General features: G+C 50.0%; 1 protein-coding gene and 1 non-coding gene across 2 annotated transcripts; both read left to right on the top strand.

The window, feature by feature from the left end:
• Positions 1-8,830: 8,830 nt before the first annotated feature.
• On the top strand, positions 8,831-8,956 carry LOC129404075 (small nucleolar RNA SNORA11). Its single transcript, XR_008629673.1, has one exon. It is a non-coding gene; the product is annotated as a small nucleolar RNA SNORA11 (small nucleolar RNA).
• A 1,619-nt stretch (positions 8,957-10,575) lies between these two features.
• LOC129403381 (ribonuclease 8-like) lies at positions 10,576-11,542 on the top strand. Its single transcript, XM_055130799.1, has 2 exons — positions 10,576-10,977; positions 11,159-11,542. The coding sequence occupies exons 1-2, from the start codon at positions 10,585-10,587 to the stop codon at positions 11,255-11,257; spliced, it is 492 nt and encodes a 163-aa protein (XP_054986774.1). The 5' UTR covers positions 10,576-10,584; the 3' UTR covers positions 11,258-11,542.
• Positions 11,543-12,266: the final 724 nt, after the last annotated feature.

Below are 12,266 nucleotides of genomic sequence, written 5' to 3'. Positions count from 1 at the left end.
ATGCCTCTTGGTCTTTCTCTTCGTTTACCACCACCACCACTCACCTCTGCACGCACAGTTAACAAAAAGAAACTTGCTCTGGGAAGAGCCCAGGGACTGATAATGGATAAAATTCTGAACTTCTGTTTCCTCCTTTTTGTTTTGTTTTAAAATCAGCAGTTCTCAGGGCTCAGTGCTCATGGTTCTGTGCTCAGGGATCAGTCCTGGCAGGCTTGGGGGACCATGTGGGGTGCTGGGGATCAAACCTGTGTTGGTCCCATGCAAGAAAAGTGCCCTACCTGCCATAGTATCACTCTGGCCCCATGTTTCCTCTACTTCAAAATAGAATTAATATCTTCTTTACCTCATGAGATGTACAAGTAGACAGACTGCCAGGGATGTCTGGATGTGTCTTGGTAGTAGAGCATGTGCTTAATGTGTGCAGGCTATGGGTCCAATCCCTGGAAACTTTAAAAAAAGAAGAGCCAAAATGAGAGCAAATATGAAAGTTCCTTTAACCGTTAAACACTATAAGTGGGTTTGATGTTTTAAGTTCTGCACCAACTCATTTAACATCATCTGTTGGTTGGTTGTTGCTTGGTTATTTTTAGGTCACACCCAGTGGTTCAAATCTCCGTTCCTGAAACAGTGCTGGGGAGTGAACCTGGGCCTTCCACATGCAAAGCACATGCTCTATGCACTGCAGCCTATTTAGCTATCCAGCCTTCACTCAATAGCTTTACAGTGATCTTTTGGCTCAGTTTTTAATTCCCACAACTGGCTAGGTGCCCTCTCCTCCATCCTGCTCAGCCAGCTAGAAACCCCTCTACCAGGTGACTTAAATTTATCTTCCTAGAGCCAGGGGTATCTCAGTAGCAGACAGCCTGCTTTGCCAAGATGAGACCCAGAGTTCAAGAGTTGGGTCCCCACCCTACCCAACACACTTAGTGTGGTCCTGGCGTCACTGAAATCTGAGATACTCAGTGTTACAACAAAGGCCAGTGTCTGGAGCACCACTATGAATATACATGTAGCAGAACTGATGTGCAGCTGCCAGGCATCACAACATCCAAGGAAAAGGAAGGAGGTTAAAAGTCATCACCTTCCTGCTATTTTTATTAGCAATGAATCCATTTTGCTCTATTTTATTGTTGTTAGAGTGGGAGGTTTTACTCAGGAATACTCAGGGATCACTCTCGGTGGTGCATGGGGGACCGTATGGGATGCTGGGGATCAAACCCAGGTCAGCCTCATGCAAGGCAAGCACCCTGTAATTACCTACCTACTGTACTATTGTTCCGTCGCCGCCCCCATTTTGCTTGTTTTTAAAAAGTTTTTAATTTAGTTTTTGAGCTACATCTGGCTGTGCTCAGTGATTACTCCTGACTCTGTGCTCAGCAATCATTTCTGTCAGGGCTTAGGGAAACATTTGCAGTGCTGGGGATTAAACCAGGGTCAGGCAAGTGATTTACTCCCTGTACTACTTATCCAGCTCCTACTCCCCTCCCCCTTTTTTACAGATACTTGTTAAATGCTATCTTGAAAGCACGAGGACAAGTTCTGGGGAAAATACAAAGGTAAATAAGACTGTTCTGGTTCAGTGTAAACTTACAATTCATTTGGAAAGACACACATATGAGCATATATTACCAAGGTATGAATACAGGACAAAAAATATTAAGTGTGTGATGAGCCTTCCTTCTCCAATTGTAGTCCCCAGTGGAGTCTGAGTTTTCAAATCTATCCCCTAAATCTATCCTTCCCGTGTGGTGCCATAGCATTGCTGCATCCATTCTAAGACCCTCGTGGTCCATGCCTTAGCCTGAGATTCCTGGAATGATTACCCATCACATTGGAATTTTTATATTTACAAGACAACCTGGGCTGGAGCGATAGCACAGTGGTAGAGCGTTTGCCTTGTACGAGACCGACCCGGGTTCGATTCTTCCACCCCTCTTGGAGAGCCTGGCAAGCTACCGAGAGTATCTCGCCCACACAGCAGAGCCTGGCAAGCTACCCGTGGTGTATTCGATATGCCAAAAAACAGTAACAACAAGTCTCACAATGGAGACGTTACTGGTGCCCACTCGAGCAAATCAATGAGCGACGGGATGACAGTAACAATGACAGTGACAAGACAACCTGGAAAGGAAGAAATTAGGTTGTTTGGGGCTGTAGGATCCTAACAAGGAGTGCTCAGGAGGCCCAGGGCACTCAGTTATTCTCAGCCAACCAGGCGGTATTTCAATGTTTGGGTCCTGCAGGGCAGGGCATATACCAGGACCACCCTGGTGGGTCTCAGGGGGGCACCTGCTGTGGTACTTGGGGATCAAACCTGACCAACTGCATGCAAGGCATATGCCTTAACCCTTGAAGTATTTCTCTGATCACGAGAAACTAATATTTAGAGGGACAGTAGGTTTCTCACAAGGCTTTATGTCTAATTCTGTGGTTCTCCACTGAAGGCAATTTGGTCGCATCTGGAAATTTTTGTTGTTACATTTGGCAGGGGCTACTAGTGCCTAGAGAGTAAAGGCCAGGAATGCCACCAAATATCAGATATTGCACAAGACAGCTCCCAAACAACTATCCAAATCAAAATGTAAACAGCAAAATTGAGAAATTCAGGTCTAATGATTTCTGAACAAGACAGACTTACTTATCACAGATTTAAAATGGTTAGCAGGGCCAGAGAGCTAGATCAATGTGCTAAGTGTATATTTTGCATGTAGGAGGTCCAGACTTGATCCCTGGCACTTCATAGCTCACTGTGTACTGCTAGAAAGATCCCTGAGCCCTGCCAAGTACAGTCCCAAAACTAAAAAACGAAAAGCTGAGACTTTGAGATATTTTTGTTAGAATTTGCTATAACAGTGCTAGTTCTTCTGACAACAAAAGAAATGCTCATGGTAGGTCGGGGAGAGAGAGAGAGAGAGAGAGAGAGCTCAGCAGACTGAGAATATACCTTGCATTCAGGAGACTTGGATTTGGTTCCCCATCACCACATGGTCCCCTGATCACGGCCAGGAGTGATCCCCAAGCACAGAGCTGGTAAGCGCTCCCATGAAGCACCACTGGGTAAGCCCAGCTGCCAAAAAGAGGAATGCTGACAACTCACTGCCAAAGCAACTCGGAGTTGCTTTTTTCTCTAAAAGAGGCCTGTGCATGAAGATATATACACATTCTCTGCTCCTCCCTCCCAACAATAAGCATCAACAACTGTTGAAGGATGCAGCTCCCGGGAGGACTCCTGTGATGAAGTATTTCTTTGATTGAGCTCATCACAATTCCCAAGTATTTCCTTGATTGAGCTTATCACAATTTCTGTGGCAACCCTTTAGTGGTCGAGTTGCTCAAACAACCTACAGTTTTCGGGTTGTCCTTGAGCCCAAAAGGATTGCTTCAGTCAACCATGGCCTTCTTGTCATCGCTTCCTCCTGCCCTGGGGCTGAAGTCCATAAGCAGCACTGTCACTTCCAGTGATTGCTCACCAGCACTGTGCAGAAGACTGAGATCATTCAGGGACAGAGGGATCCCTTTTCATGCAGAGGCTGAGTCAGCTAAAGTCACATAGGCAAGAGTTTATATTATATCTTGCGAGAGGACAAAAGATGTAAGAGAGGGTCCTTGTCTCCTGGGCACTGGAAGTCTAAATTGGAGAAAAGCTCAATCTATAAGAAGGAATTAAATAATGACCCATGGAAAAGAAGCATGGGCCTTGAAAAGAGTGAGGGCTGTAGGATTTAGAGGTACGATTGATTCTTCCAAATTAGGAGGCTCAGAAGTTTTCCTGGGAGAGGGAGGAGAGGGTCATCCTGGGGATTGGGTTGGGTCTCAATGAGCAAGAATTAGGTGAGGAGGGCTGGGTAGGTGCTTCAAAGGGTCAGGGTACATACTTCACCTGTGGGAGGCCCAGGTCAGATCCCTGGCACTCCCTGGTTTGCGGAAAATCTCTGGGGAAGAACCCCAAGCTGCACACCAAGAGTTGCCCCTGCCTGAGCACCCAAGTAAAGCAATGGAGGAAAAGTAAAGGGTGAAAGAGACAGGATTCTGAAAGATATGTCGAGAAAGGAGAGCACAGCCCAGCCTGGCAGGGGTTAAGGTATTCAGTCAGAGAAAAGTCAAAAATAAAGTTGGACAGACAGGTTTGCCAGATGGCAGCAGACCGTGATGCTCATGCAGAGGAACTTGCCTTTTATTCTGTAGATAGCTGGGAAACTGAATGCAGATAAACCCGCAGTGGTTTAGGAGACAGAGTGACCTGCTGAGGACTCTCAACCTGGACAGGTCTCCCTCGCCTCCCCCTGGCTTGTTCAACAGCGTGGGTCTGGGAGCCGAGGACCATGGCCTTTTGTGGCACTGTCTCTTCAAGGCCACAGCTGCTCCTGGAGAGAGCGTGAGAATTCAAAGACCCTCCATGAGTCCCAGGTTTGATTCCAAATTGCAGTGTGTTTCCCTTTCTGCGTGTCCAAATCTCCAGCCCTTTACCTTTATTCATCCCAGGAGCCACAAAGGTAGGAAAAGAAGACTTTGAACTGGGGTTAGAGCAATAGCACAGTGGGTAGGGCATTTGCCTTGCACGCAGCAACCTGGGTTTGATTCCAGCATCCCACAAGGTCCCCCGAGCACCGCCAGGAGGGATTTCTGAGCACAGATCCAGGATCAACCCCTGTGCATCGCTGGGTGTGACCCCAAAAAAATAAAGAAGAAGAAGACTTGGAACTGCTTGTGCTTGGGGGCAAATTCACATGGGATTTCTATCCTATCCACAGGCTTTGCAGGGGGAAGGGGGTGGAGGGAGGCTGGGCTCTGAAGAGTGGGCCCCTGTCCAGGCCCTGCCCAGCACTCTCCCAGGCCCCTCCCTGTACAGACAGAGGAAATAGCAGCTGTTGTCCTGCAGGAGAGACAGGCAGAGGTCCACCTGGCACCGCTGGGACTTTCACAATACTGCCCCAATGACTTCACATCACACACACACACACACACACACACACACACACCAGTGGCAGCACAAGCAGCGGCAGCCCGGAGAAGCTGGGCCAATGGCCAAAAGGACTCTGGAAACAGAAGAACAGAAGAGAAAGAAGCCAGGCAGAAACTCCCAGCCCAGCTGGACGCTGCTCGCAAGGGGCTTTCTCTTTCCTTCCCTCAACTTGTCCTCTGCTCGCCTCTCTCGATTCCTCTCTCTCCCTTCTGCCAGACTCTGATCCGTCTGTGGCCCTCCCTAATCTTCCCCTCCTCCTCCCATCTTTCATCTCTCTCCATGACATAGTGAAGGGGCGGGGGGGGGGGGGGAGTTGGTAAATGGCAACTTCTGTGGCAAAGTGAAGCAGATCTGAGACACTGTGTGGTTTCGGCCAATAAAGTCATCTGTCTCATCAAGTGCTTGAGGCCAAGTGAGGACTGCAGCTTGACTCACACAGATTTCAACCCTGCCACTTCAGCTTTAGCTTTACTCCCTGGAGGCTACAGGGAGCAACACCAAACAGTGCTCGGAGTCACTCCCAGCTCTGTCTGATGCTTAAGAGACCATATTTAATGGCAGGGATTAAATCAGGGCCGACTGCATGTATGGCGAGCTTCTTAACCCCTGTCCCTTCTGCTGGCCCTTCCAGCTTTCCCCTTTTTTTCCTGCCTCCTGCGACAGTGGGGCCACATTTATTTTACTTTCACACAGCACTCAGGCAGCCTTTCTGGAGAGCCCGGTGTAATGGAGTTAAAGAGCGAACCAGAATAATTCTAATGACAGGAAAACACAGGAGCAGAGGGCAGGACAAGCTGTGGTTTGGAAACATCCCACTCTAGAATAATAAGTGAGGCATCCTGGCTAGAATGCAAATGAGCTCAGGACCTACCACCCACTCCAGCCGCCCCAGCCTCCATTCACATTCTGTCCACAGTCTGCTGGAGACCATGGGCTTCGTGTCCAAGCATTTGCATTTCTACAGCAGCAGAGGCATAACTGTCCACCCCGAAGTTCCAACTGCAGAGATTCAAGCACCTTGAACAAAACAGCAAAGGCTGTTCCCACAGCCCAGGCCCCAGAGGGTGCTGGGGGCAGGCCTGCGGGGAAACCTGCTCCCCGGTCTCTGTTGCCATCTAGTGGTGCTTCCGACCTCCAACACCGCTTCTTCCAAAGCGCTGACTTCCTGAGCTGGACCTTAGAACAGAGGGTAGGGTGCTTAGCTTGCAAGCACTGGGCCGGGGTTCCATCCCAGGCACAAATACGGTCCCCTGTACACCACCAGGAGTGATCCTTGAGCTCAGAGTCAGGAGTAAGCCCTGAGTACAGCTGGGTGTGACACCAAAACTGGGGGGGGGGCGGGGGCAGGGGAGAAAGAAAGATCCTTCATCCTAACCCAGAGTTCTGCTCCACACACACTAAAATGAGACGTTCCCTGGTCTCCAAATACTCATCTCCCTGACTCAAAATCCCGCCGTGACCTTTAAACAGTACTGCCTTTTTTGCTTCTTGGAACCCTCCCAGGGCTGCCATTACATTCAGAGCTCTTCTCTGTCTCTAAGGCTTTCCCGGCCCTGACCTCCCGTCTCTAATCCTGTTTATTGGTCTTCTTGTTCCTCCAATGCCCAGGCCTCTGCAGAGTTTTTCAATCTCCTTGGAGCATCCTTTCAGGCAAGAAAAAAATCCAGTCTCACTTCAATTTTCTGACCCAGAGTCACTCACTTCAATGACCTGGGACTGGGGATTTATTTTATTTGGGGACTTGGTTGGTTTTGCCACCCCACTGAGCTCAGAGCTTTCTCCAAGCTCTGTGCTCAGGGAGACTGACGTGGTGCCAGGAATTAACCCCAGGTCAGCCATATGCAAGGCGTGCATCTCATCCGCTGTACTATCTTTCTGGCCCCAATGGCTCTCCTTTAAAATCACTGCCTACTGAGCCCCATCCTGTTTTCCATTTTTTTTTTTTTTGTTCTGTTTGGGAGCCACAGCCAGCAGTGCTCAGAGGCCACTCCCAGTGGTGCCCCAAGGACCTTGTGGTGCTGGGGATGGAAACTGAGTCTTTTTTTTTTTTTTTTTTTTGCTAATGAGCTACCCCTACAATGATCACTTTGAGCAAAATAGATTTTTTTTCTGCTTTACTACAGTTTGCTTACTACATTTTTATTTGCCACCCCCCTTCCCTTTGTTGTTGTGGGTGTTGCAGTGACCTGAGCTGGCACACACAAAAGTGGCTATGACACATATTTCAGACCTGGTGTTCAGCAGGAGTCACACATCAGGCTATGGTCCTATATTCTCACCCTGGTGCTATAGTCTCACCAAGGTGCTATATTCTCACCAAGGTGCTACTTTGGGTTGTGGATTTACATATGCACATGCCAGGGGTCACCACCTTTATCCAAGGCAGAGATTATGCCAGTGGTTCTCACCTGGGGTCCCTGTGCTCACACACCTGCATGCCAGAGATCACACTTTCAGGCCATGGTACTCACACATCTTTTCCATTGTGGTGCTTAGCAATGCTTGCACACACCTGACTGTGTTGTAACCAGAAATCACTTGCGGTGGGTTCACAGACAGGAGAGCTACCATGATCATGCCTGGCACAGGCAGACAGAAGGAACTTAGGCTCTGGCAGGACAAGCCTCTAAGCCACTGCAGTATTAAGCCACTCAATATTCCTCTGTGCCCCCTGCATTTTTTCCTTTTAAACTTCCCCCCCTTTCTTTTCCCTTTTGTTGTGGCTATGGGGACCAGGGGTCACTGCACACTTGAAGGGGAGAGTCCCAGAGTTGGAACTCTCGGCTGAGGTCTAGAATCCCAAACAGCGGTGGGGTGGGGATGGGGCCGCACCATACTCGTATCTTCATGCCTACAATGCAGGTGCTCTCCCATGAGTCATTCCCCAAACCTAGATTCGTTCATTGTCTTCTAGGTCACATTGGTGGGATGTCCAGGGGCTCCTTTCCTGCAGTGCTTGGGGAGGGGGTGTGCAGTGTGGAGACCAGACCTGAGGCTTCTTCATGCATAACATGCATTCCAGCCCACTGAACCACTTCCTAGATTTTTATCTGTTTTCACTTGAGCTCCACAGCCTGCAGTGCTCAAGAGCTTCTCCCAGCTTGTTGCTTACAGGTTGCCCCCAGTGGTGCTCAGGGGCATGTGTGGATCAAGCCCAGGGCCTCACACATGTAAGCTCACACGTGTAAGCTCACCACCAAGCTTGCACCCCCCAGCCCTAAATTTCTTTTTTTTTTCTAGATTTCATTTTTCTAACAACATGCTAGCTCTATAATGAGAGGGATTTTCTTTCTCTTTTGTTCCTGCTCTATTTATCTATCCCAAGCACCTTGGCACATAAATATTTGTTGACTAGTTGAACAGAGTCGAACCTGAGATCCCTTAAAAACACAAATACTATTTGTGCCCAGCGTTCCAACTCCGAGACAGGGATGCCACTCTGCCTCTGTGGCTCAGTGCTCCAAACTGCAGGGCCAGCACTGCCCCACTCTCCACACAGCTGTAACTACCTACGGTTGGGGAAAAGGAAGGGGGCAGGGGAGGTAGGGCACACATGGCAAGGAGGTCTGAGGCTGGTCAGAATGCACTGCAAACAGACAACAGCATTCTCAAATTGGATAGCCTTTCACGCAAGGAGGGAGGGGAAGAGTGAAGGATGGGAAGTGTTGGGGGCCTTCTCCAGGTAGAGTTCGGTGATCTTGGTCTACACCTGGGACTGGAGGGCCCCAGAGGAGTGAGTCATTGTAGAAGAGCTGAGCTGGGGTGGTACTGGGCTTTCCGGACAGCAGTGATTCACCCACTTCCCTGTCTCGTCCATTTCCTCCTGGAGATAAGCCACAAGTCCCAGTGGTAAGAAACCATACAAATGGGGTGTGCTTAGGTCCTGGGGCTGAAGTCATGGTTCCTCTGTTTACAACACACCCACCCAAAATCTGAGCTCAGTGACAAGGAGCACAAAATGCGTGGAAGGCCTATGAACACAATACTACACACAAGGTGAAGTACTGCAATGAATGCATCACCACTGAACGTTTTAGAGGACCGAAGGGAAGGAAAGAAGGAAGGAAGGAAGGAAGGAAGGAAGGAAGGAAGGAAGGAAGGAAGGAAGGAAGGAAGGAAGGAAGGAAGGAAAATATTCAAAGCAGCTCTTCTCTCTGTGTCTCAGGTGGGAGAAAAAAGAAGTTCTTTACCAGCACAGTGACTGTGCTTTCCTGGATCACAAACAGAGAGAATGAAGTGACAGCTCTTCCTGAAATACTTTTGGGTTGACTCTTGGGTCAGGTGCTTCATTACTCATCAAAACCATGTGACCAGGGGCCAGAGAAATAGAATAGCAGGTAGGGTACTGGCCTTGCATGCAGCTGACTTGGGTTCAATCCACATTACCCATACCACCCCCCACCCCCACCCACCAAGCCTAATAGGAGAGATTCCTGAGCACAGAAGCAAGAGGGAGTCCTAAACACTGCCAGAACTAAACAAAATCAGAAACAAAAGACAGGCCAGAAGAGATAGCTCAATGGGCTGGGCTGAGCACATGCTTTGCCTGCAGGGGCCCAGGTTTGATCCTCAGGACCACCTGGAGTGAGCCCTGAGCACAGAGCTGGGAGTGACCCTGAGCACTGCCAGAAGTGGCCCCAAGACAAAGCCAAACAAAGCCCCTGTGGCCAGGACACAGATGTTGCAGGTGAGGATTTCAGCTTCCTCATTGCTAGGCTTGTTTAGACAGGTACACATTGCTGGGCTTGTTTAGACAGCTCCACAGGCATCCCTCCAGCCATGTCGTGGCGACGCATGAACCTGATTCATTTCCTGATGCAGGATATTGCCAGCCACGCGCAGACAGAAGCCGCGTGCTCAGGCCTTCGTGGAGGAGACAGGTGTGGAGACGGAGACCCTCAGATAGCTGAAGCCCAGTGGTCAGAGACACCGCGCCAGGATTCCATGAACAGGAAGGCCTCTGAGGGACACCAGGGAAATGAGGGGCTTGAGAAGGGAAGGTTTTAAACCAGAAAAGAGCACACTTGTGTGAGTGACCAGTCAGAGAAGGGACTCTGGGCTGGGGAACACACCTAGGGTCCTTAGGGAGAGGAGAGTGATTTGGGGGGTGGAAAAAGAATAGGGAGATGGAGGAGATGGGATAGGGCCATGGAAGGGTGGGGACAGAGAAAGAGTTGAGGATATGAGGACACGTGAAAGGGTACAGGAGGGAGGGAAACTAGAACGGGAGGGGTCAGAGGACAAAATGAAAAAGATGGTTTGGGGGCTGGAGTGATAGCACAGCAGGGAGGGCGTTTGCCTTGCACGCTGCCCACCTGGGTTTGAATCCCAGCATCCCATATGGTCCCCTGAGTACTGCAAGGGATAATTCCTGAGTGCATGAGCCAGGAGTGACCCCTGTGCATCACTGAGTGTGACCTAAAAAGCAAAAAAAAAAAGGTTGGACTTTGAGGTGAAGGGATGATCCCTTCATCAGGGCTAAGAGCTGGGATCACAGGGTTTGTGGGCATACAAAGGTGGGGCACGGGGTACAAGCAGGGTGGTGATCAGAGCAGCTGTGTCAGAGAAAGTTGATTCCTGACCACCTCCTGCTCTGGACTCAGTCTCCATTCTGACTGCCCATGCCCCCAAGAGAGATGGCACCCACCCGAACACGGTCCTGCCCCCTGCTGCTGCTCCTGCTGCTGGCACTGTGGGTGGCCCAGCACCCTGTCAGCGCCAAGCCCAAGAATATGACCTCAGCTCAATGGTTTGAAACTCAGCACGTGCAGCTGAGCCCAAAGAGATGCAACATGGCCATGAGACCCATCAACCAGGACAAGAAACGCTGCAAGAACCTTAACACCTTCCTGCACGAACCCTTCTCCAGTGTGGCCAACACCTGTCAGATCCCCAACATAGCCTGCAAGAATGGGTGGGATAACTGCCACCAGAGCCCAGAGCCAGTGTCCTTGACCAACTGTCATCTAGTCTCAGGGATGTACCCTGACTGCAACTACAAAGATAAGCAAGGGGCCGGAGCGATAGCACAGCGGGTAGGGCGTTTGCCTTGCATGCGGCCGACCCGGGTTCGATCCCCGGCATCCCATATGGTCCCCCAAGCACCGCCAGGAGTAATTCCTGAGTGCAAAGCCAGGAGTAACCCCTGAGCATTGCTGGGTGTGACCCAAAAAGAAAAAAAGAAACAAAGATAAGCAAATGAACGCGTCCTTCATCATTGCCTGTGACCCTCCTGAAGAAAGGGACCCTTGGAAGTTGCCGCTGCTTCCTGTGCACCTCGACAAAGTCATTTAGGTCTCCAGCCCTCCTCCCACTTGAGCTGTGCCTGGAATCTTTACCAGGGCTCAGCACCACTCCTAAGCCCAGAACGTTCTCTCCCTTCATCTTCCGGGCCCCTCCTAGCTTAAGCTCCTCTGAGACTGAGGTGAGAGGAGGCTGACACCTCAGGAGACGGAGCTCCAGAACAGCTCCAGTTCTTTTTTGTGGCTTCTCTCCTAGAGTGGGTCTGAGCGAGTGACAGGGAATATGGGTTTCCTGGTCTGTGTCTTTGTACATCTCTCTCCATTGCCCCGCCTTCTCATGGCAGCTGAACATGAGGAAGAAACAGTAAGAAAGACGGGGTGAAATTTAGGGACAGGGCACCTCCTGTTCTTCGGCCATTGACTTTCTCAGCTCAGACATGGCAGTAGGGTGACCCATGCTCAGAGGGGGCAGGAAGAGAACCCGGAGACACGGCAGCACCTCCTGGTGTTTGTCTAGCATTTCATGGTGTCACCACAGGAAGCTCCATGAGATAGGCTGACAAGGTGAGGGACAATATGCCATCTTCAGGGATCAGGAAAATGGGATTTCATAAAGTTTAATTAAAGAGCTTGCCAGCTTGGAGCGTAGATGAACCTGAGTTGCAGCCAGGCCTCCTTACTCCAAACAGAGTGCCCTGTCTACTTTACCATTGGCTAAAAAGAAGCAAGTCTGTAGGGAGAAGAGAATTAGGTAAGAGTTCACGTGAAGAAATATACCCCGAGAGCTCGGAGGAGTCAGCTACCCTGCGCTGACCACAGTAAAAGTCACTCATTACCTCTCTAGCCAAGAGACTGTATGAGATGCTTCCAGGGATCTGAATTCATTTTCATTTTCTCTCTCTCTCTCTCTCTCTCTCTCTCTCTCTCTCTCTCTCCCTCCCTCTAAAGTCCCTTCTCCTTCTCCAGCCTGTTGCTCTTTGACCTGGACTCTGGGGCTGGTTCTGACTAGATCCCTTTGGCCTGAAGGCCTAGGCACAGGGGAGTGTCCCAGCTTCATCCCC

This window comes from Sorex araneus, chromosome 3 (genome assembly GCF_027595985.1).
Source record: "Sorex araneus isolate mSorAra2 chromosome 3, mSorAra2.pri, whole genome shotgun sequence".
In the NCBI taxonomy this organism is placed as follows: Eukaryota; Metazoa; Chordata; class Mammalia; order Eulipotyphla; family Soricidae; genus Sorex; species Sorex araneus.
This window is presented reverse-complemented; position numbering and strand designations above follow the sequence as displayed.